Below are 24,926 nucleotides of genomic sequence, written 5' to 3'. Positions count from 1 at the left end.
CACCTTTTCTGTGAGATTAAATATGATATCGTCGGCACTGGGAGTGAAGATAAATGTAGCCGATGCATTGCCTTGATGCCATCTGCAGCTCTCTGTACTGTCTTTTGAAAAGAGGCCAACCTGCCAGAAGGAAACAAACACCTTTGCTTTTGTGTAAGATCAGAGCGAGCATGAAAGATAATGACCAGTGGTGGGTGAATTATTACAAGGGATTAAAGGAGTTGAACGTTTGAGCAGCTCTCTGTCTCCTGACTGGATGCAGCGGTCCCTCATATCGGGGCTCTCCGTTTACATTATTCATACGAAGGAGGGTGTGACTTGTTGGCTCTTTTTCCGCCTGTATAAAATGAGAAGTTCGCATAAAAGAAAATACAGATGGAGAAAGCTAGCCGCCTCGCAGTGTCACAGAGAGTCCCCTTAAGCCTCCGCGACAACTCCCATACTGTCCCTTTGAGACTCGCTTAATCGGCGCAATGCCCGGTCTCTGCGTACTTTGTCTCGCCGCCGCACTGGCCGCGTTCGCCGGGCTCGCCGGCACCGTGGGGCCGGTGGTGCGATGTGAGCCCTGTGACGCCGGGGCGCTCCTGCAGTGCAAGCCGCTCCCGAAGGACTGCCTGGAGCGGGTGCGGGAGCCCGGCTGCGGCTGCTGCATGACGTGCGCTATCGGAGAGGGGCTGGCGTGTGGAGTGTACACGGCGCGCTGTGGCTCCGGCTTCACCTGCCAGTACCGGCCAGGGGAGAGCCGACCCCTGCAGGCACTGCTGGAGGGACGGGGAGCGTGCTCCGCCGCGGCGTCCAAGAAGCTCAACGGCATGCTGGCACCGGCGCACAAACCAGGTGGGACGCTCCTGATGCCATTTGCGCTGGTGACAGTTTGTTGACAGCGATTGTCATTTGACGTGTGTGCGTGTGGTGCTGCTGCTGTTGTTGATGTTTCTGTTATTTAGTGCATTTGACAGGCGCCCCCCCCCCATAAGGTGTTGCTCTGGGTTGACCTGGTCTGGGGTGTTCCCTGCTCATGGAAAAAAAGAAAGAAAAAAACGATTAAGTGCGTCGTACAGCACGTATAGACGCACCACTGTGTGCGGCGTGTTTTCCGTGGAGCGTTAAGCAGCACGCCACTAGTTTTACTCGTGGGGTTTCAGAAGGGGGGACTTGACTGCGCATTGATGGGTTAAACATGTCCCCTAGGCTCCTGAAAGTTTAGAGCGGATAACAGCGATGTGCTGCAGCTCTACGCAGCAATTCACCAGGCGGACCGTTTTTTTTCCTGCGTGCGCACATCTTACATCTTGCTTATGTCGCCAAATTCAAATCATGGAATTAAGCTATTTCAACTTTGCAGTTGATTGTTTATTCTTTTATCTTTATAGAACAGCAACAGCTTATTCACACTAACACACACGCACATAGAACCACAAGCACGCACGCACGCACGCACACACACACACACACACACACACACACACACACACACACACACACACACACACACACACACACACACACAAATCCTGGCTCCCTCAAACCAATAGTTAAAGAATGCCACATACATACTGTAAGTATACAGTATTTAGCTGAGGCTGAGCGCGGACCATGTCCTTGTCTTCTGCAATGTCCTTATTTTCCTTCAAAGAAAGCTCATGGATTTTTGTACACAGCATGAAAATATGCTGCTGAAGGATTTGGGCCAAAATCATCTCGGCTGTGTGACAAGGGGGAGGGGGGGGGGGCATTTCTGAGAGTTCCCCATAAGCAAGACACCCTCAAATACAGAGCTCACTCTCAACCAATGAGCCCAAATAGTCATTGTGTGCAACCCTGCCAATAGCCGAGGCGTTGTTGCTGCATGGCGTTTTGTGTGAATGGATTGCATGCTGCTCACACTGGTGAGACGGCACACATGCCACCTACATGTGAATACACACTGCTGTGTGTTCAGGCCCTGCTGACGTCAGGGCTCCAGGAGACCCTGTGTGTTTTTTCTTCAGGGTTATTTGCCTTGACCAAAGTAATGTGGGGTGTGCAAGCACTCCACAGTCACATTGTCATACACAAACAGACATGCTTATCCATCAGGCAGCATGCACACACTAACTCTCACTTCCTGGCACTTTTCCTGCATATTTCTCTCCTGACTTCTTTTTCTCTCCATCTCTCCATTCCAAGTTTTACATGAGCACATCCCTACTCGCAGCAACTGCCTAACAGCAGTGAGATCCATGCATGCTTAACTCCAGTAACTCCGCTATTGGAGCTGCGGGACAATTATGGGGGGAAGCTCCTAAGCGCCCCTGTTGGTCAGAGTGTTTCAGTGCAGCTCAGTGTTTCCACAACCATCAGTGCCCATGGAGCTCCGTGAGCTTCCTCGCCTCCCCGACATTTACAAGCTCTCCTCACCGCAGTTTGTGCTGTTTGCCCCTGTTCCGTCATACTAACAAATTGCGTAATGTGTTGTAATGGGCCTCAAATCTTCTTAACATGTTATACAGAAGTTTATGTTGACAATAAAAATGTATTCTTGATGAAATTCTAAATCCAAAAGGGCTGAACTTTTCTTTCCTTGGTTATGGACATTTATGGACTGTTTTGCAGGTCCTGGATGACTGTTGGTTTCTGACTGTCTTGTTCCAGTTGACGTTGTTGTTGACACCCATGTTGTTATGCTGAGTTCTTGAGTGCCTGGGCGACTGTGGGGACCAATCGCGTCACTAATTGATCAGGTGGTCACACAGAAAGGGTGGGCTGCCAGCCTGCCTGCCCACACAAGCTACACCCCTACATGCCCGTCCGCCGCCCTCACCGCAGCGCACACAACACCAAATCTGCTTTGAGTTAACGTTTTAAAATTGTTTGGGTGTGTGTGTGTGAGCCGCTGCATGTGGGTTCCCATCGTCTCTCTGCATCCTCGCGACGTCTCCTCGCTCAGTTAGCCCCTTCCACTGTGGCCATGTGGCGGCATGGCTGACCGGGTGGCATATGGCTGGTAGTTTGGTCCTCTCCTATATTAAGGAGCAGTGTTTTGAGCCCCCTCCTCTCTTCATTTCGGTCAGATGATGCCCACACTGTCTTTAACGATTCGACTGGAATCTTTGCCAGGGCCACAGGCTATTAATATATCTGCTCCTTGGTCTCCCACTTTACCCCCTACTGCTAAAACCATCTCCTCTTTTAGCAACAATACTTGTTTCCCCTCCTTCCCTACACATAGACACTACACAACATGTTGTATTAAAGAGGGCTTTTCAGTTTGTCTCTGTGACTGTCTCTTGCTCCCATGCTGTGTAAATTTGTGGATATTAGTTCTTCATGTTTTCTCTTTATTTCTTGGCGTCTGCTCTGGCTCCAAAAAGCCCACTGGGCAATGCGTTAAGAAAAGCAGATATCACTGACATGCAAATGTTTCATCAGAGTACTTCATCAAATCAAAGCTTTGAAGAAAAATGAAAGGAAAATGCTTTGACAACAGCTGATTGGCCATCATAATACAAGCTGTATTTTCCAGCTACTATCTACAGTATATGGAAAATCCTTTTCTTTTATAGTTGATGCGGTTCATTTAAGCAATAGATTATTCAGTGCATGCTATATTTATCTAAAAAGCTGAGTTTGTGACCGCATAAGCTGTTTTTTCTGCATTCAGCGCCGTCATTTGATGTAGTTGGATGCGAGGGAGAACTGCATTGTTTTTGCTGACTCAGATGTTCGGCCGGCGGGGATCCTCCGGATGTCAGTAGGTTGAGTACAAGCATACTGGTGCATTTAGGCACTGCTGGCAAGGCTCTACAAGCACCGAGAGCTCCACTCTCTCCGTCTGAATAGCATCTGTGAATGTGTCGCTTCAATTTGCTACATTCGGTCATCCACATGCATTCTTTTTGTTTACTGTTTTAACTGCATCAAGACAACTTAGGAGCAGGCCACTTGCCCAATGTGGACACTCAGCCTGGAGATTCTGCAGTTCTCAACACAGTTCATCAGTTTCAGCCTTGAACATTTTTTTAAATTCAGGTTACAAAAGACATTGTAAGACTTTTAAGCATCTGGAGTGCAATCTTATTCAGATTTGACATTAATCATGGGTTTTAATTTTGATCTTAAACAATTGTTAACAACTATAAATGATGGAGAAACCGAGAATGAGCCATCAAATTCCATTATATATTCATCTTCATCTTCTATGATTCGGATGTTAACTTCGGCATTGTTCAGTATGAATGAAACATCTCAAAAAGATGGTTTATGATCTGAAAACTAATGAATGACCTTTACCCCCTCTAGAGAATGACGGACATCAGGTTGAAGGTTCTACCAACGTGACCGCGACCATGCCAGGGATGCCCGGCGCGGAGACCGTGAAGGGTGGACACAGCCAGGGGTCGATGGACACCAGGCCACCTCTCCACAAAAAGCTGATCCAGAAAGATCAAAACAGGAAGACTCAGAGCTACAAGGTGGAATCAGTGTCAGGAGGAGCCAATATGGACATGCACAACTTCTCCCTGGAGAACAAGAGGGAGACCGAGTATGTAAGTTTCACTCAATGAGCCAATGAGAATGTACAAATTGTTATGGTGTCGCTATATAAAGGAAAAATGGAGTAAAAAAAAAGTTAAAAAGTAGAGCCATTAAGACAGCCGTAAAAAAGTAAAAAAAAATAATATATGTTATCTTATTAATTTAACTTTACTTACCCGCAGTATTTTTTTGTCGTTAGGATTCTTTAACTTTGACATCACGGCACTAAAATAAATAGTTGATAATCATTCAATGCAGTATTGCAAAGTTCATTAGTATCAGTCAGTGCACATTTCAGCTTCTAATCAAAACGTTTGTGCTCTACAGACATTTTTCTTCTACACAACCAACCTTTTTTGTTCCTACTGTTCAAACAAAATCACTGTGGTTGTATTCAGACATTTTGCAAAAAAACAAGGTACCAATTTCTCCAGAAATTTCTGACCCTCAACGAGATCATTCATCACAGCAAGTTGATGTGACAAGCACAGTTCCTTTTTTAAAGACAAAATAGCAGACACATATAAAATGCATTAACGAACTGTGCAAGGCATTAAGATGATTTAATTTTCTGTTGTAATGTAATTTATTTTGAAATGTCTTTTGATCTAAGTATTGTATAAATCGTGGAACATCCAGGCCTCGCAGGGTTAACGGTAATAGAGTCATGAACTTCTACAAAGTGTGGTGACTCCTGATGTTCTTCATGGCCTGTGGTCGTGTTGGGATGAGTGTGTGACACTGGCGTTGCCGGGGTGTTTGTCATGTTGCTAGGGGCCGTGTCGACGGGAGATGGAGAGCATCCTGAGCGGGCTTAAAATCAGCAATGTACTCAATCCGAGGGGCTTCCGCATACCCAACTGTGACAGAAAGGGCTTCTACAAGAAAAAACAGGTGAATGGCTCCCCACTCTGTTTCATCTCTCTCTTTATCTCTCGCACTTACACACACACACACACACACACCTGTGAACATGCAAAAAGACCCACCACATGCCTGAACACTTCCAAAGAATCCTCTCCCACTCATCCCACCCACCCACACATGCCCAACCCCCCCGCCACCCCCCCCCTGCCCTTTTTTGTCAGCTCCTTGGGTTGCCTTGACAGCCACATCAACACTATATTATCAGAATGGCTAATAACCATGTATCACTCCGGTAAATGCACTGCAGCCGTCTGACTCATGCCTCACAGGAAATGAAGTCGGTCAGGTGTGTTTGTGGGTGTGTGGTGTGGGAGAGTGTGGGGGGTAGGGATGTAAGAATGCGGTCTGGGAGTGTGTGTGGCACGGTAGATGTGGCGGCAGGGGAGTGTAAGTATGGCGCTTGTTTGATGGCGGTAGTTTTGGTGAGGGTGTGTAGGTGTGGGGTGCTGTTGGTGAGGTAAAGAAAAACAAACAGGCTGTCACTGGTTTAGTTTTTCTTGTCCGTGGTACAGCAGACTCTGGGCCACCCATAGCCTGCTCATTTGTAAGACGGGAGAAGAAAAAAAAAGAACAAGGAGGCTAAACTTCCCTCGGAGTGGCCCGGCGGGCGATGTGCTGACCTTAAGGGGCTGGAGGGGTGAGGCGGGGCATTATGGAGACATACGACGTGTCAAATAAATACCGGCGTCTTATTTCCTGGGAGCCTTATCAGAGGGATTATACCGATCTAGAGCCTGTTACTGAGAAACGCATGAGTCACTATGAGTCAGAGACCAACTCGATCCTTAACAGACACACACACACAATAAAATCATCCTCTCAAATTCCAACAACTCTTTCCCCAAAGTCTCCAAAGTGAGATTTCATTGTTACTTTCATTCAAAGACACTTCTTTTCCTGGATTTCATCGACAAACACCTTACCAGTGAAGTGTGTGGTTGTGTGTGTCTGTGCAGGCCCTTGTCGCCCTTTTCTCGGAGGGCCGGTGGGGTGCAGGGTGTTGTGTTAAATCCATCCGAGGGGATGTGCCTTCACGGTGTGTTGCAGAGATTTATGACCGGAAACAGAGCGAAGAGGAGACCGTGTGAACCGTCTAGGGTGACAATACTGTGAAAAGAAGGGAGCAGGGAGAGGAGGTGGGAGGGGGTGGGAGGGGGGAGGGAGGGAGGGGGGGGGGGGGGGGGGGGGGCTCAGCGACTGAGCAGAGGAAATAGGGGCATAACTATACATACGATACACTAGCTGCCTCAGTATCTCAAGTGACACCCAAATTCTTTTAATATCAAACGCTTACGAACTGTTGAAAGGTGGCTGGTAAGAGCTGGTAGTTTCATCTTTCATTTTCCAACAATTAGTGCCAAAAGTGGCTGCTAACAAAACCTTTTTAACCAAGTAGTTACAGAAAGGAAGCATCAATAGCAAAATAACAACTACATAAGTCCATAAGTCACTTAATGTATTATTAGAAAACAGTAGATACATTTCAAGCTTTTCACATCAAGAAACAATTGAGTCTTCCAGAATTAATACAGATGTTTTGCAGCAGTTTTGAGGCTTGTGTTTTATCAGTACTTGACCAGTATACAATATTGAGTAGGACTAATAGTTAGAGGGTCACTAGAAAGTACTGTAGATAGAGGGTTTTAGTCCAGTTAAGCTTTTAGGATTTCTTCTGAAAATGATCATAGATTCTTGTGAAACCCTTCGTGCAGCAATGGTTGTTACCTAACTCTCCACGGCACATAGAATGCTCGGTATTTTGCCAACATACTGTGCTCTGCCAAATTATGGCTGTACACACACTGCTGTCATTTGTCACTCGCGGCTGCACGGATGTACTGAGCAAACGGCAAAAAGTAGACCAGGGCTCAAAATGTAATAGTTTGTGCAATGTGTCCCCTGTACCATGATGTGTTCACAGCTGTTATAAGCGACCACACTGGAAGCCGGCTGAAAATAGCCTGCTGTGAAATCCTGTACGCGTTCTGAACCACGCACACCTGATCAATGGCCCTCTAATGACGTGAGTGGCGGTTTCAGAAAGATATAGAAATTCTCTGGCGCATTCACAATAATACACACTTTGAAATCTACATAAAGGCCAAAAAAACACTTTTCGAGACTACTGCGGGTGAGTTTTGATACTGGAATGATTGGTTGGGGGGGGGGGGGGGGGGGGGGGGGTTGAATAGTGTTTTAATGGTCAGCTATCACAAGTAAAAAAGTCACATGTATGTGTGTGGCTTTCAGTTTACATGTTACTGGTAATAGGAGAAGGTTGAGCAGGGTAAGCCCTACTTCTAACCTATTTTTAGCGGCAGTTGTATGAATTAGTCCAGTATCCCAGTCCAGGCCACGCATGCCCAACACCGAGCCACTCATTACACCCCGCAAAGTTTCAAACTCTCTCTCTTTCTCTCTCTCTCTCTTATTCATCATTTCACCCACCCATCATTACCCCCCATCTTGCCCTGCCCTAAAGTCATCCACCCGCCTTTTGTTCTGCCTTCCCGCTCCATCGTCCGCTCCATCCTGTCCTTCCGCCCACCCGGCTTTTTTCCTTCCTTGTTTGGCAAGGAATCCCCCTGCAGAGGGTTTGGGAATGGGAGGAGAGCGCCTGTGTCTCTGTGTGCTCTTTCAGTGTGAAGTGCGTTGAGAGGAATAGGATGAGGTGGAGCAAGAGGAAGAGTCGCTGGGTTAAGGATGTGAGCCAGGTGCCCGGTACCCATATCCCTCCTCCTCCTCCTCCCTCACTGTGTCCCGGACGGTGCCAGGCCCATAAGGACTGACTTATTGAGCGTGACTCAGAGGGATCTGTGGAAACGTACACACCGACCACAATGGCTTTATAATGAGGGGCCAACCTTTGGGGACGCAGACATCTATTTTCAATCCGTCTCTCTGTCTCGTTCCGTTCCCTCCCTGGATTTATAATCCACCTCGCCTTCCTTCTCACATGGGGAACTCTTTTTTTTGGTTTGTTTTCAATACCAATGCCAGGGTGGTACCTGAGTCACAGTAGTGATAACAAAACTATGCCTGGATAATAGGGCCGGTTCATTGCTTGATTTTACAAAAAGATACAAAAGTATTACGGTTTAGTACCCCATCTTCACATAATAATCACTTTTATGATTGACCAAGGATTTATGTAATGTAAATGTAATAATCTGACTATGTGTCATCTGTGTGAACACACAGTGTTAAAGTCGTGTGTGAGAAGTCGGACGTGACGTTGTACCATTTTCCATATGAAAGGAGCAAAGTAACTTACATGAGATGCGCTTCAACTTGCAAATCATTGGCAATTGGTAATTTTACTTGAGGAACGACTTGGCGGTAATTATTTGCGGATGATTAAGTCTTTGATCACATTCATTCATATTGTATATATAGAATTATTATTACTACTTTTTGAAGGTTTTTATGGACTTCATTCTTCTATAACTATTACACTGTAATTTCTCATTAAGCTATTTAACAGAAAAGGCCATATATACTGCAGCCAATCTCAATGCACACACACACACACACACACACACACACACACATGCACTGTCCAACACCAATACATATACTTGCGCCCCTATACACACATTGCATTTTATGAGCTTGTGTTTATCCCGTGGTCAGACTGGGCTCTTTTAAATGTCCGTAGAGGCCTGCGGCGCTGCTATTAGTTATAAAGACCGCCATCACAAGAGCACACATTCATGCGGACAACGCACCCGCACACACACCCCATAAAGGTGGCATTATGTGTGTGTGGGTTCGATGAAACATGCTTTTTTTAGTGACGGCCATGTAGACCAGGCGGGGCCAGCATCAGGTCAGTCAGACTTAGAATGCTTGGATTAGTGATCACCTTGAGCCACCACTCCGAAAACGGAGTTTACTTGACTCGCCTCACTGTGCCTCATGGAGGACACGCCGTGTAGTCAGCCAGTTTACTGCCATGAAAGTAACAAGTGGTGAGTCTAGATAGATTGTTGGTGGTCTTTGAGGTGGCCAGGACTACTTTTACTTTGAAAAGGAAATACTGTTGATGGAAAATAACTTCTATCAGTCTTTGGTGCGGACCGGATGTCGCTTGACAAACATTTGGCTTTCTTGGACATTCTTTGTGTGTATGTGTGTGTGTGTGTGTGTGTGTATAGATTCAAGCCATAAAGAAAGGATTGCTCGAGATGACTGCTAATGGTTCTCAGATGAAAGAGAGACTGAGTGGAAATTCAAAGGTAGCCAAGCAACAGGGGAATGCACACATGCACATTTTGCTCTTCCTCTCCCTTCCGCCTCCTTTGGCTTTTCAACCTTCACACGCACACACTCACATGCACACGCACACACGTATACACACACACACACACAGACACACCAAGCACATAGGACTCCATCATCATTAACCAGAGCAGAGGAACACAATGTTAAGCTCCTCTCCGCAGTGTCGTCCACTGGGTCAGGGCTGAAATAGAAGTTGGCTGCAGACAGGCGATGGCACCCTGGGGGGGGGGGGGGGGGGGGGGTTAGGGGGAGGTGGGGGGAGGGGGGACTGGCGGGGGAAGAGGAGAAAGAGACAGAAAACTGAGTAGGAGAGGAGGAGGAGGAGGAAGAAGGAAAACCGAAAATAATCTCTTGATGAAGTGAGCGTGTGAGAATGGGGCGTGTTGGGCTGCATACTTGCCCCTAGACCGCTGCACTAGTTGTTGTCAAGGTATTTTAATAGGCCTCCGTCTCTATAAAGCTGCCTTTGATCATGCACTCGGGCTGTACGTGGATGTGGAAGACGGCGGAGACCGACACCTGGTCGCACTGTAAATTTTGTCGGCCTCCCTGCCTGTTTGTCACTACTTTGCCGCATGCAATGTAGTCCACCAGTATTGCTTTTTGGGAAGTTTGGGTTTTGGCCTTTTGGGAACACCAAAGGGATTTTAATTTGTAGGGTTCTCTGCATTTTACTGACTGATTTTTAACAGATTTCCTGTCGATACACACAGAGTGGGTCTTCTTCACTGTGCCCTGGAAAACCGTTCCATTTTGTGCCACGGGGAACGTAAGCTAGCCAACCCCCCCCCCCCCTGTTGAAGTCATCAATGTTATCAATGTAAGCCAACATACCAGTGGTGTCTTGAACAGCAACCACAAAACAATGTCCCGATTTCTAGTGTCAGTGTTCACAAAAAAAAGTTGTTATTTCGCTCTCCAGCTCATCACATCTTGGCTGGTGTTAAATGCAAAGGACACAAGAAATGAAGTCGCCTCATGAGAGTGGATCCATCACATTAAACACCCTGCTTGTGTTGGTTTAGTCAGGCTTAGATTGGCATTGCATGTTCATGTAGATTTAGTGCATTAGAGAAACGTCTTAACTGTAATTAATGAATTATATTATTATTAGTGTTTCATCGATGTAGATTCAAGAGTCCGTTACAACGTTTCTCATATTATACAGAAATCTACGGAGACCAAAGGTCCGCCTCGTGGGGGTTGAAGTAAACGGGCTTCGAGCAGCTGCATCATCAGTGGTCAATTGAAATCCAGTCTTCTGGTGTAGACAGAAGTATACATACTCAGGGACTGCCCCCTGCCTGGTGTTTGTGACTATACGAGTGTGTTTGCGTGCCGGTGGGTGGTATGTATACGTACAGTAGATACAACTCTTGTTTGTGTGCGCCTACATGTTTGCCGATGTGTGTTTATGTGTGCTCGTGCACACGGAGGCCATAATCACTTCCAGATGATTTTAAGTTTCTTCCAGTTTCCCAGAATAGCAGCACTGGTTTCCTTGGAGCCCTCCAACCTTGGCCTTGGCAAATACTTTAGCAACTGCATGTTTACCTTCACACTCCTTCCCTCTCACTGACTCGGTGAGATCCTCATTCCCCGCCCCTCTCTATCAAAAATAAGCCGCTTTTTCATCGTTTGCCCCATTTGTCAGGGACACATTGGCCTGATAAATAAACAGCTCACAGAAGGAACAAACTCAACTGGTTACACACGGCCGCTCTGATCTTGATACATTTATTATCTTATTTCACAAGGCGAGCAGCTGCATCATCTGTGTGGTTTCGTTCTGATAGATACAGCTCATAAAAGCTGGGAGGCAACTCCAGACAGCAGGGCATTCCTCTGCGTGATCAATGGTGGTTTTGTCTTATTAGAGTTCTGCTGAGGCATGACTTGGCCTGCTGACAAGCTTCCAAAATCTAAAAGCCAAACACGAGCGATAGAGTCTTAATATAACTCACTCTGAGGGTTGTGTTGATGAAGCTGTGTCAGGGTAACCCTTTACCTTGGAAACGTTAATCTGTTTTTAAGACACTGTGTCCCAAAGCAACTATTCCTCTGCAACTCTCCAGTTTTTTCTTCTCCTGGTCTGCAAAATAAAGAGGATGTTTTTCCGTAAACTCTCTCTTTCAAACCTGGTCTTCATGAGGACTGTGCGTGTTCGTCCCTGCATAGTGTTTGATAAACCTAAACCAGCGGAACGCTCATTCTTTCTCCGTCTACCTGTATTTGCAGTGCCGTCCATCCAAAGGCAGGAGGCGGGGCTACTGCTGGTGTGTGGACAAATACGGGCAGCCTCTGCCCGGCTACGACGGCAGGGAGCGAGGCGAGACGCAGTGCTACAACCTGGAGAGCAAATGAGGGGACGGAGGGATGACGAGTGGACGGAGAGAAGAAGACGGGCTGGGGTGGTGTGTGTGTGTGTGTGTGCAGTGAGGGTGGAGGGGGGGGGGGGGGGTAGAAAGACAACAGAGAGTCTACTTTGCCCTTTTCATGTAGTTTTATGTAAACATTTGAAGAGCCTCTGGGCCTTTGATTTTAGGTCTGATTTCTGTGGGAGACAGGTCGAGAGCAATGGGGGGGGGGGGGGGGGGAACATGTCCCCCTGTCCTTCACAGCCATCTGTCCTGTGCTGAGGGAACCTTTCATTTAAAAAAAAATGCGACAACAAAACAATAGCTTTGCTGAAAGCTGAGAGAGAAGCGAAAGAAAGAGAAAATCCTTACAGCTGCACTATTCTTTTAGGAAGGAGGGACTTTTCCACTCGCTTTTAACGAGGACATGTTTGTGACTGTGACCCGGAGAAAAAACAGGCACCACCTCCGTCTCTATTGTGTGTGTGTCTGTCTGTGAGTCTGTAAGCGAGAGTCTGTGTGTGTCTTAATGTGCGAGCGCTTGCATAACATACCTGTGCGCAGCTGCATGTCTGTGCACGATGGCGTGCGAGTGTGCGCTCTGTCCCTAAAGTGTTTATTCGTGAAAATACCGTAAGTCACTAAACTCAGTTTAGAGATATCCGACTGCCAATTTCCAGCCCCTTCTCCAATAAAAAAAAAAGAAAAAAAAAACAATGCTGGAAAAGTAAACGCTCTCTGGCTCAGGGTTCATTTAGGAGGAAAGGATTATGCGAGGGCTTTGCCTACTTATCCAGCTCCAAAAGCCCTCCTCGTGGCCTCTGGCTTGTCCCTCAGCCTGCTATTGGGACGGGGATGGAGGCGAACCATGCAGTTACAGTGCCTTTAAAACAAACCTTTCTATATTTCCCCTCCCTTTCACCACCTGTAGTCTTCTAATAAAGGAACATTTCCCTTAAAACAAACCTTTTGACCATCAGATACTTTTTCCCTGCGGGCTTGAAATGTGGATCAAAGGCAGCTTAAAGGCGCTGATGGAAAAGCCTTTCTTCTCATTGGTTAGTGCCAACTGAAATAACAGCTTAACGCATCAGATTGGATAATGAAACTATTTCAATCAAGCAATTAGGTACTGTTTTTTTCAGAGTAGTTGCGATTATTTGACAACAATAGAAATGTATGGAAAGTGAAAACAGGAGTTTCCATGCACATTTCTATTGTTTGAATCTTCAGTATTTAAAACTCAAAGGATGGATTGGAGGTAGAGAACTGTTCTGATTTGGTCTGGGTACGTTTTTTCTCTGTTCCCGTCCACATCCATGTCCCTCGTCCACTTGATTCTCGCTCTCCCGTGTCCTCATCCTTGTATGACTCCGGTGCTGAGGTCCTCCGATCCTACATGTCTTTAGCCCCCGTCTAAAACGTTGTCCTCGTCAGTGTGCCTGACCCCATGCGCGTCTCCGACCCACTAAACCGCGCTGTTAGCCCCCTCCCTCACCGCGGCACCCCTTCCCGGCCTCGGGTCCTTTTCCTGTCAGTGGTGCAACCTGGCGTAGGCTTGTTTGAACGGGACGAGCCCGTTGTGATCGGCCTGCCCTGCCGCAGGTGCCAGCTGCCCCTATGCTTCAAGCCCAAGCACAAGCACTTAAAGCACTTTAGCTGCGCCGCTACTCATCAATGCATGCAGTTAAAGACAATTGGACCTATCTGCATCGGCATACCTTTCCTCGGAGGTAATGTCAGATGAAAGAGTGTGATACTGTTGGAAAACAATAATAAGCCAGGCAGGAGAGGGATATACAGAAAGAACTAGAACGAAGCAACTCCAGGACTTCTGACGGCAAACTTAGCTAACGACCCCTCCGAGATTTTTCATTCAATACAACTATTTTCTTTTTTGTTGTTGTTGTTTTTGTTTCGTTGAAAAAAAAAAATGCTTGTATGATCATATGCCAACAAATCTCCACAAGGTGGACACAGCACCAAATATGCATTCACACAAGTGGCAGGGGGTCTGAGGGAGGAGGCGGGGTCCTCCCCGAGGAGCTTCCTGCCCGATGCTCTCCCGCATCCTGTGTAAAGACTTGAAAAGTGGAGAGAGTGCCGACAAAGAATGCTTGCCCAGTAGCTTGGTAGCATGAAATCGGCTGTACGCGTCCTTTAATAGAGAGCAACTTACAACTAACCTGTTGGTGCTTTATCCCACCTATTCAAAGACTTGATGTACAGGGAGGAACGTGCATACAAATATGTTTAAGCTATTCCCTCCCTCATATTTGTAAGTGTGTCTTTTTATATTATTATTATTATTATTTCCTGGCCAGCTATGTGTCGGACTAGACATCATGTACAGTACTTAAAAATACAATTATTTATCTAAGAAAGAATTATAAGCTGATCCAAACTATGTTTTCTATGTTTTCAACAATTTAGTGGCTCGCCAATTGCACAGCAAAGTGTATTTGATTCAGTGTATTTTTGGGAATATAATCACTAATGAATGTTAAAAAAAAAAAGAAAAGAAAAAAAATGTATGAACCGTTTCCTTCTGTTCCTCAGCAGGGTCATTTGTAAGCAGGCGAGTTTCAGCCTCAGGCAGAATCTGTGTCAGTCAGGCACTGTGGCCTCTCAGTTCCCGGCTTCTGAAGGCCGGTGAACCTCTCACCTCTCAATAAGTCACTTCTCTCCATGCACACCCAGCCGTCCGCCTCTGTCTGCTAGTGCAGAGCCAGGAACACACTTCTTTAATGTCACTTTTCATCATTTTTTCTTGCTGGTCACATTAAGAATCTCTCTGTTCACGGGTCAATGTATTTTGTTTTTAAGTTTAAGTTAATCCTTCAAAGAGTTTTTTTTTTTTTTATACTTATCTAGAAATCACACCGTTATTATTTTCTCTGAGAAATGGAATGATGTTGATTCAAAGTATAATTTGTATTTAATGTCTTCTTTTTTTAAAAATAAAAAGTGAACACATTCTGAGATGCTGTCGCCGATGTTTGTTTTCCCGTCTTCTGAGACTTTTTGAAATATCACTGGGAAGAATGAGGCCTGTGTTGTCACCAATAAGCCTATCAGCTCAGCTTCACCTCTGCAGGCAATCGGGGCATCCACTCTTGGAATGTGTCAATAAGGATAAAGCAAAGGTTCAAATTGTAAAGAATTAAAAATAAATCTGGTGGTGCCAAGCAGGCTGGCAGTGCGCTCAAGAGGTTGAGGCGAATTCCTGCGCCCAACCGAGGCAAACAGAGAGCGGGTCAAAAGGCAGCGCGGAGCTGCATGTCCCCACGAACTGTCTAAAGTTAGACGAGGACCTCCACTTTAGTGATAACACTGCACACAAACACGCCCAATATAGAAAATGTGGTGCATAATCATGCCCCGATGAGGCTGTTATGATTCTGATGTTGTGCCACCTATGGGTGTTTGTGCACAAAGTAAACCCCTGCCTGAGGTGAAAGAAAGGCCAGGAGCGCATCTGAGGTTAATGTTTTTATTAAATATATCGCCATTTTTTTCTGCTTACATTATATCTCAAATACAAAAGTATACATATACACCTGTGGACAGTTTGTCACTTTGGAATAGACACAGACAATAATTCTCTCTCCAACAGCAGCATGTAGATGATGAGCAGAGGGAGGGACTCGCTCTTCGTGGTCATGTTTTCTCCGTCAGAGAGAACAGCAACATGTAAAATAAACTAGTAAGTCTTTTTTTGACAGATACATCAACACAACTTACATCAGACACATAAATATTGGAGGTAGGTTAATGTAGAAATACCCGTCTGAGAGGCAGCGCAGGGAGGCGCTGCCCGTCATGCAAACTGCAAACCCCATGGAACCATGGGACATGTTTTCTGAGTACTGTTTAAGGATTCCCGACTGAGAGTTTTGCATTCACTGACAAGAGCTGATCACGTGTCAAATCAGAAGCAACACAAAGGACATCACAATGGCAACAAGGTGAAAAGGAATGATAAAAACAACATTTAGAAATACTTCTAAATGACATTTGGTAACTCAGTGCTTTTGTTCTTGCTTGGTTTTTCACAAACCAAACCTCCAGACAACTCCTTAAGGGTAGAGCGAGCTCAACTCATTAGTGGAGTTACTCAGGGCCAAGATACATATGTACACTTTATACACCCCAAAAAAATAATAATATAATAATAACAATAAGGCAAAAAATATATATAAATACTCATAAAATAATTACAAACAACAAATAAAAAATGAAATACAGTCGAAATAAATAAGGCTGAAGAGTAGAAGTAAATGCATCAATATTAAAAATCTTCTTCTCAGAAAAACAAAAATAGATATATTTTCTCTTTGGGACGGGTGAACAGGAGGGAGAGGGGGGATCGGGGTAGCTGGGACCCGATGCCTCGAAATGACAGTGTACCTGAATAAAACACCACCATGGACAAGATCAATAAATAAACAGCTATAAAAAAAGGAAAAATCAGTGGCTTATTTCTTCTTTTTTGCGAGATTTTAACTCAGCGGTTAATCTCTTTAAGGGCACTCGGCATCTGCAGCCAGGTCAGTCGAACCTAAAATCTTCTTGCCGTTCCAGGAGTTCACACACCAGCATCGACCCCTCTGTCCGTCCAGAGAGGACTCACACTGCACGAGGAAGGAAACAGGAAGTCATGTTATTCACCTGCTTCGATCCTCACTCTGTTATGCACACGTATGGTCCTCCAGCAACTAAATATGCAACATCGCACACTTAAAACACGCTGCATGCAACACACATTGCATACACACGCACACACAACCTGGTGAGATTCCCTCATGCTCATTGGAGTTATAAATCAGACACACACTAAGGGCCCATTTGGCATAAGGTCATTTACCTGTTTGGGCTTGTAAAGCCCGTGTTTGTCGCAGTTGGGGAGGTAGAATCTGGTTAATTTGTCCCCTAACTTCTGCTGGGACTTGGCAATCTTGTCCAAGGCTCTCTGCAGCTCAACGTGACAGGGCCCCTGTAGAGAGGACACGTGGGGAAGAAGGGGTTAAACTGAGCTCTGCTGCTACGCGGCGCCACACACAGAATGAATCGCAAAAAGGGCCTTATCATCAGAAAGCACGTGGGCCGACGTCAATATAAAAACTTTTAGCAACAAGCATCCCTCTTCTCTGCTGTCTCCCCATCGTCTCCTCAAACAGCGCGCGAGCTCCCCCTTGTGGTGCAAGAGTCACCTCCCCAAACCTCCCCCCAAAAACTTTTGCTAACATATTACACACGGGGGGATTCATGGCTTTTAAAATATACATATAGGCTACAGGGCGGTTCGGTCTCACCTGTTCGACCAGTTTCCTGCGGATGGCGATGAGTTTGGCTTTCATGCTCTCCTGAGCGTCGGAAGCAGCCCTCGGATCGTTGGGCTTGCTAGGGGCGGGTAGGTAGTGGCTGGAGCCGGGGTCCGAGGCCATGGCTGTGTTCTCCATCTCGGCGTCTGGCTCTCCGAGTTCTGGAGAGAGACATTGAATGAATGAATGAATGAATGGAAAGCGGGGCTCACCGAATGCGACTGTAACCATGTGTTTCCTTTAGGGAGAGGGGGGGGGGGCTGTTGCAAGAACGAGGATTTTCTGGATGTAGACATTGTGTAGCTTAAAGGCCTACCTTGTGTCTGGGGCTCGCGGGTTGGCTCGGGCTCAGTGGTCTCCGTGCACACGGCTTGTCCCCGGGTGAGGGAGTGTAGCGGCCGGGGGTCGCCGGGTCTCGGGGTGCACCTCAGTCCGGAGCCGCACGGCGCCGTGTAGATCCCGCACAGCTCCTCGGCTCCCAGGGCGCAGGCTAGACAGCATCCGCAGCCGGGTTCCCGCAACACCTCGGCGCAATCTGGCGCCACATCAGGACACTGGCTCATCTTCTCCGCAGAACAAGGGGCGCATCGGATCGGCTCTGGCCCCACCACCGGGGACCCTAGCGTCCCCGTGGACAGCACGGAGCACAGCGCTGCCACAGCGAGGTGCTTCAAATATAATCCACCCATGGCCAATATAGTCAGTTGGATACCAAATCAAGAATGAATAATCAAAGGTAGAAGTCGGATTCCCACGCGGTTCTGGCTCTAGTTGTGTCTTTCGTTTGATTTTTGGGAAAATGTCTAACTGTGCGTTGCGCGCAGCCGTATTTATAGCCGGGTCCTCTGTGAGTGTTTGACGCATCGGCGTTATGAATGATTTCTGGAAAGAAGGTGTGATGATACGATGGGCTCCGATTGGCCAGCCAATGTCCGGCCAGGCAGCTCATTTGAATACAACAATCATGTCAATATTTATTTTGGAACAGGCAGCGCTCGCACGTATCGCTGGTGAGTGACGACACCAGTGTTGGATGTTGCAATCAAGGACCTCCCCAACCCCCCTTACAACCCCCCCCCCCCCCTCCGCCCCCCCCCCCCCTTTTCCCATGCTACACTTAATCACTTCACCCTACACCGCCGCCCGCCAGGATCCTAACCACGCAGCGAGTGCGTTTATTTCTTATTGTTTGTTTTAAATGACAAACATCCGACATGGCGTCAGTGATTTTAATCGATTTCAAAGGTGAACCATTTCCGCGTTTTCCGCGCTGACAAACACAAGCTCGTGAGGAACAACTCAGTCTATTAATCAGGTTTTTTTTAATCTTCATGAATTGCCCTTCCCGTACTTCTTACACAACTTTGAATCAAACTGTAGTAATGAGCGCACATTACGCACGCCCACGTCGCGCGCGGAAAGCGTGGGTCCGCCGAGAGCCAAACCAAGGTTCCGATTGGACTGGGGAAAGCGTCCGTGCATTGCAGAGGAATAATAACAAAAGACACGTTTAAGGAATAGCTGCCCAAATGAGGCTCCCCGCTTGCGCCACTGAGTCAGAGGCTGTGCTTCCTGTGGCATTAGAACCCCCCTGTCGCCCGCGCGCGCACTGGAGCGGTTTTTTGGGCTCCGTCCATGAGATGTTCCGTTGTAACCACCCGTTTCCTTTGACGAGGATAGAGCTATGAATGGGGCTGCGTGGACATGACTACAGACACGTCCCTCTGCCTCGCCGCTCACTGGGGGGCTTTGATGGTCCCACGCTGGATCCGCGCGCCTGCTTTACGGCATTTGGTGTCCTGCTTTAGGACACTGAGAACTCTGATCTCAGAGCAAATCTCCCCCCTTTGGTTCCTCTCTTTCATCACCCTGCCTATCAATTTTCTAATTATTGCTTCGACTTTTTTCTGATGCAATGGGCTGCTTTTGTGTGCAATTGCGTTACAGGGTTGCATCATCTGGCGTCAACTGGGGTCAACTGTCACTCTCACACGATGCTCAGATTTGTAGTTTCAGGGGTTAAATAAAGGCTTTAATGTAGTACTGTGTTGTACATGGTGACCTCTTCGTCTTTGATGGAGTGAAAGTACTGTGGTATAGTACAACAGGCACTAATAATAAATCACATATATTACTGACTTCATTACCACCTTCTCTTCATTTCATTTCATGTCATCAACATAAATCAACTACTTTTACTTAAGAATGTGTTAATATGTCAAACGTTTTTTAGAAGTTAATTACAGAACAGTTACAAACATTACTGTGTAAAAAAGTCAACAGGAAACAACCAACAAACTCCTGTCTCGGCTGCTCCATTTCAAAGAAGGAAATGTTGTATCGTTTTTCCCAAACATACTCTTCTGATTCCTGTTTGCCACTAAAATATACATAGAACAAAGTTGTGCGAGTTTGAAGTTTGGCTGCACAGCATGCACAGTTTCCCTCTAACGACGTGCCGGACAATGAGGTTTAAGTGTTTCATTTGGTCCATTCTTTCAATAAATCATGTGATGTGTGCACATGTGCGACTAAATACAGCCTGTCGTAATCAGACAGTATTTATATATTTGATTGAACAGCATAAGTACCTACTGTCTTTGACCTATATAGGAACAGTGAGTAAATGTTGTTGGCTAATTACACTCCACCACGACGCACTGTAGTCATACTTTCCCTTTTAGGTTAGGGTTTAATGCAGTTAAGCTATACATAAAAAAAAAATTACCTGTACATTTTTGCTTTTGGCTTTTTGCTTCTCTTTTTAAGTAAAGAATCAAAATTCCTTGTCAGGTTTACAACTTTCAAACATTTTCCTACATCCAGTATGTTTCTCTCAGTCTGTCCTCCGGTGGACGTGAAAGGGAATAACCAAGGAGCTAACTCATTTCATTTTCTTCATTTTGCTCGAATATTCAACTCAACTTAAAATTGGCCTCCTTTACAGCTCCCTGTAAGGCCTCCACCCCTGTGTACAAAGATGGCCTGTGATATTCTAAGATAGGACCTCATATGTCGGACTGGCTGCGGTTGAAAAGCACAGCATGGGCTCGTCTGGGAATTAGCAGGTTCACTTAGAGGCGTGGGGGATTAAACATATGAAGTGTTCTCATGGAAGAGCCACATGTGGTATCTGACTGTTGTTGTTTTTTTTGTATCTGTTGGATCAGAGAGGCAGAGCGGTCAAACAGAACGCAGTTATCGCAGGTCAGGAACAGACCTACTTTTTCAAAAACACATGTACACAACAAGATCAATCCAAGCGCCAAGTCCCCGGCACAAAAACCACAAATCCCCCCAATGGCGGCTGCAGGGTTTGTGTTTCAGAGAGCAATGGTAAGGGGGGAGGGGGGGGGGGGGACATCTGAAAGAGGCGGGGTTCCCAACTTGTTTCAGATGTCACATGATGAACATCAAACTGCGCTTGGCATTGAACGTCCCAAGACTGGAATGTTTACTTTTGACAAGAGCATCGGGAAAAACAGTCTTGTTGTCTCAGTAGCTAGTAGCTGCTCACACCCACACACACATTCACATACCCACACACACATCCACACCCACACACACACACATCCACATACCCACACGCACATGAGCAGACACACATGCAGGCAAACACACCCTCCGGGTTCCGTTCATTGGGATCGAAACTTTGCCCTTTGGAGGGCGTCTTTGACGGATGAGCTCAAAAAAACAGAGTTGTTTGAAATCACACCCAGAGAAAGAATGTATACCTGTGTGAAAACTACACAGGCCGACACCCAGAGGCTCTCTGGGGATAACGTACGTATGCACTTTCGTCACTTGGAAGGAGAGATAGAATTTCTGTTATGGTTACAATGCACTAAGGGGTAATTCTTGAACCGTTGCAAATGCAAGCTTCCAGAGGCAGATGTGCAGGTAGGTAGATATACAGCACAGGTAAAGGTTCCACGGTTAAGGTTCAGGTGGATTTAAAACAAAAGCTGAATGAAACAACAGTAACAATCTGATTGAATACAAGTTCCAGGGTCAAGGTTTCAGATACAGGCAGAGATACAGGCACAGGTACAGGTACAAGTACAAGTACAGGTACAGGTACACACACACACGTACAGGTATGGTTCAAAACCTGGATGAAACAACAATAACAACATTTGTCTTTTATCAGGAAACAGCACAAATAGTCTATTGAATCTTAGTCAAAGAAAAAACTCTTTCAGAGCAGTTACACAATGACAAAATTAACTAAAACTTCCACTTTTTTATCCATTTCTCCGACTTACCTCCTTATCTCCTTACGCTTCTCCACTAAACCAGTTGCTAAGACACGAAAGGCCATTTACGTACTTCAGATGATAAAAAAAACTCTCTTCTTCTGTACTATATGACCAGCAAGAGAAATCCACCTTTCACAGGGTGGAGATGTTGTACTTCAGACTGCTGTGGCCACCTGCATGTCATCACCGAGAGCAACAGTTAATTGTAATTAGATAGTTGTCAGTAAATGGACTTCAATGTGCTGATCATGCAAGTGGAGGAGCAACCTCCAAAGCCTTTCTTATCAAGGGGATTGTTGGTGATCTATAAAGAATATACCTTATTTGTTTGAAATGTTCATAGGCTAGGAACGGAAAGCAATGTATTATTTGGGCAACTTGCAACACAGCATGTAATGTTGTAATGATTTGATTTAAATTAAAACGTTTAAACAAACAAGTGCAATGAGTGTTTGTAGTGGTGCAGATAGAAGCTCTGGTCTCGGTGAGTGACTGTGTGTCTCCTCTGGTCCCGGGACACGTCCATGGTGGGGTCTGGTTAACCAGCGTCCTCTCCCAGGGCTGAGAAACAGCAGCAAGGAATGTGATGTGAGTGAGCACAATGACGCTAATCCTCAGCAAAGTTGTTCTTTTTCTTCTCCTTCACACAAGATTTCCTTAATCAGATAATCCATGTCTTATAAAACAAGGAGTGCAGATCTTAGAACAAGATTTGGGAGAAAAACATCAAAACAGAGCAGAGGTCGTTCATGGCCGAGGAGTCATGGGACACACTCCCTGTCTTTGCAGCATCTTGATGTGTTGTATGATGGTTTGCATGCGCGTTTCGGTGTGTTTTCAAATCTATGAGCTTGTGATGGTACAATTGTGTGTGGGAAAGCCAGGAAATCCAGGCTCCCATGCGCCATCATCCATTGTGTGGAGTTTCCGCCTCTCTCTCTCTTTCTCTCTCTCTCTCTCTGAGTGTGTGTGTGTGTGTGTGAGTTTAGCTGCGGTGCTTCCCTCTCTCGATGTGGCTCTAATGAGAGGTAGTAGGACATCTGAGCCAGAGGATTGCACTTGGCAAAGTTAACTGTAAACAATCTCCTGAATGAGTCAGGCGAGCTGTGTTGTTAGGATTTACCATTATTGTGTCCCCATGCAGGAGAATGGAGTTTTCCAGCCGAATTCACTGTTACTTTACTCCTCTCCTTCCCCCCTGCTCCTCCCCCTTCCTTCCCTCACATGTGCGTCTTGAAGATGGTTTAGAGCAGTCTGTCCAGAACACCCACATCAAAGCAGTCTCTGCAATAAATAAAGGCTGCAAGGTCATATACAGCCAGGGACTGTTACAGTAGCCACTCTTGTATAGTTGCATGGAATAACTCCACTAAACTCCCAACTTCATTGCACCCCCCCCCCCCCCCCCCCTGGAGGTCCAGCTAATTGTGCAGCATGGAATTATAGTAAATGCAGGAGAGAGATGGTTTGGTGGGTATACAAAGAACAGATGAGACTAATGTTTGTTAATGTTAAACACACTGTGACGAACAGAGTTTAACATCAGGGTACATTGTGCTAATTCATACATGTATTCATGCAACGCATCTCCGCTTCAAAAGACAAACTGCCTCCACACGGCGCTCAACTTTGGAATGGCTCCCAACAAGCCACCAGTGCACATAGAAGATAGTGGTATACCAAGTCTTTCCTAGAAGATTACGTCTTGCAATCCACATTGTCGTTGCGGGAATTGTAAAAATATCCACCAATTCTGTACCAATTCTTGCATCAGCTTTTCTTTATATACTGAAGTCATACTGCAGTTTATGAAGTGGAGGAGGTGAACAAGGAATATTTTGTTGATGGTCTGAAGAGCACCATAATTTTTCAATTCTTTGATAAACCACATTCCACTTGCCTCCGTACTGTGTAAGTATTGGGATGGAGGCAGACAACTCAAAACATGGAAACCCCCTTAAACTACAGTACCAGTCAAAACCTTCCTGTTGAATCGAATCATAAATGGTGTCCACACCTTTGACTGGTACTGTATCTGTGTGGTGAGAGTCCTGCGATGTGTATTTATTTAATCTTAAAGCAGTGGGGCATCACCTACACGTCTGCAGATCTGAGTCTGTAGGTCAAAGTATTGTTCTCCAGATCGTTTTTTTCACAGGATTCAGTTCATGTCAGATCATCTTGATCCGCTCTGTTTTAGGGGTTGTTATGACATTTTCTGCGTGTTTTTAAGGTGTTCGTTCTCAGCACGTCACATTCCATCTGCGTGGACATTCAGAAGAGACCAAACATGCAGGAGCAGTATAGCAGAAGGTTAGTAAGGGTCACTGCTGTTCTTACGCAACACGCAGTTCATTGACCCTGTGTGTATCGCTGCTGATGTGCTAGCAGGGAAAACATAACGTACGGAGAATAACACTCTTCCACTGGGAAAATCCTTGATGAGGAACAATCTTGTGGGAGGATGTTTTTTCTCAACTAATCAGAAGGGAGCAGTTTGAGCTTGAGACCTCTAGACGTTTTGTTTCTCACTTTTGCAGAAACTTTGTTGCGAAACAGAATTTCTCTGAAGAACATTTGCAGTTCTGTACACTTGGAAGCATTGGAGCGCTTAATATTCGCATATGGATTTGATCAATCAGAAAGCAATCCTTAAGGAAAGTCATGTGTGTTAACCCCTGGCTGTGTGCCTGACTATGAGGAAGCCTTGGGAGGCTAAAAGTTGAGCACATGGTCTGTACATCTGAAATGCATTCTGGTGTTAGAAGAACATTCACTCCTCAGCCTTTTGGAACTTGAAACACCTACAAATATACACGGTTTCACAACTGAAGTTGGAGATCGAATTTGCTTCCCTGAACCTGATCATTTTCTCAGTCGAAATTTCTAGTTTCTCCAAGCCTTTCAGGCGCACAACGTTAAAGGTGAACCATGACAAATTGTTGTGTTTTTGGCAACTGTACACACAATGGAACAGAGCCCCATATTTTGAGTGTTTTACCAAATCATTTAGTGTTTTTCTGAGATAGCTGTGAGAGACTGTTTACTGTAGACTGCAACAACAATGTTCATGTCCTTTTATGGTTTCTCTACTTCCTTAAGTCACTCTTCACTAATCTTGAGTATAGTTCCATCTCCAGACTGTGAGTGGATTCATTCAACGTGTGCCTCTAGATTACCTCAAAATGTAGACGGAACGACCTACTCAACCATTATACCATTACCATTATAAATCTAGTTGAAGTAGTGTGATTAAC

The 24,926-nt window shown here is 45.8% G+C and overlaps 2 protein-coding genes and 1 long non-coding RNA gene across 3 annotated transcripts; 1 reads left to right on the top strand and 2 right to left on the bottom strand.

Moving 5' to 3' along the window:
* The first annotated feature begins 215 nt into the window (after positions 1-215).
* igfbp3 (insulin-like growth factor binding protein 3) lies at positions 216-12,803 on the top strand. Its single transcript, XM_037470657.2, has 4 exons — positions 216-837; positions 4,282-4,529; positions 5,293-5,412; positions 11,968-12,803. Exons 1-4 carry the CDS (start codon positions 474-476, stop codon positions 12,091-12,093), a joined length of 858 nt encoding a protein of 285 aa, XP_037326554.1. The 5' UTR covers positions 216-473; the 3' UTR covers positions 12,094-12,803.
* Positions 12,744-13,406, bottom strand: LOC119217079 (uncharacterized). Its single transcript, XR_005120190.2, has 2 exons — positions 13,330-13,406; positions 12,744-13,052 (listed from the first exon to the last, which is right to left on the bottom strand). It is a non-coding gene; the product is annotated as an uncharacterized LOC119217079 (long non-coding RNA).
* A 2,162-nt stretch (positions 13,407-15,568) lies between these two features.
* On the bottom strand, positions 15,569-18,382 carry igfbp1a (insulin-like growth factor binding protein 1a). The gene is made up of 4 exons (XM_037470277.2): positions 17,727-18,382; positions 17,402-17,571; positions 16,954-17,082; positions 15,569-16,720 (listed from the first exon to the last, which is right to left on the bottom strand). Exons 1-4 carry the CDS (start codon positions 18,097-18,099, stop codon positions 16,610-16,612), a joined length of 783 nt encoding a protein of 260 aa, XP_037326174.2. The 5' UTR covers positions 18,100-18,382; the 3' UTR covers positions 15,569-16,609.
* Positions 18,383-24,926: the final 6,544 nt, after the last annotated feature.

Source organism: Pungitius pungitius, chromosome 7, assembly GCF_949316345.1.
Source record: "Pungitius pungitius chromosome 7, fPunPun2.1, whole genome shotgun sequence".
In the NCBI taxonomy this organism is placed as follows: Eukaryota; Metazoa; Chordata; class Actinopteri; order Perciformes; family Gasterosteidae; genus Pungitius; species Pungitius pungitius.
This window is presented reverse-complemented; position numbering and strand designations above follow the sequence as displayed.

What these genes read in the sequence shown, in the direction of transcription:
- igfbp1a (XM_037470277.2), bottom strand. Translation starts at nt 18,099, where the DNA reads ATGGGTGGATTATATTTGAAGCACCTCGCTGTGGCAGCGCTGTGCTCC. An exon ending in CCGCGAGCCCCAGACACAAG is followed by an intron (nt 17,572 to 17,726) that starts GTAGGCCTTTAA and finishes GTCTCTCTCCAG; the next exon opens with AACTCGGAGAGCCAGACGCC. An exon ending in GCAGGAAACTGGTCGAACAG is followed by an intron (nt 17,083 to 17,401) that starts GTGAGACCGAAC and finishes TCCTCTCTACAG; the next exon opens with GGGCCCTGTCACGTTGAGCT.
- igfbp3 (XM_037470657.2), top strand. Translation starts at nt 474, where the DNA reads ATGCCCGGTCTCTGCGTACTTTGTCTCGCCGCCGCACTGGCCGCGTTC. An exon ending in GGCACCGGCGCACAAACCAG is followed by an intron (nt 838 to 4,281) that starts GTGGGACGCTCC and finishes TACCCCCTCTAG; the next exon opens with AGAATGACGGACATCAGGTT. An exon ending in GCTTCTACAAGAAAAAACAG is followed by an intron (nt 5,413 to 11,967) that starts GTGAATGGCTCC and finishes CTGTATTTGCAG; the next exon opens with TGCCGTCCATCCAAAGGCAG.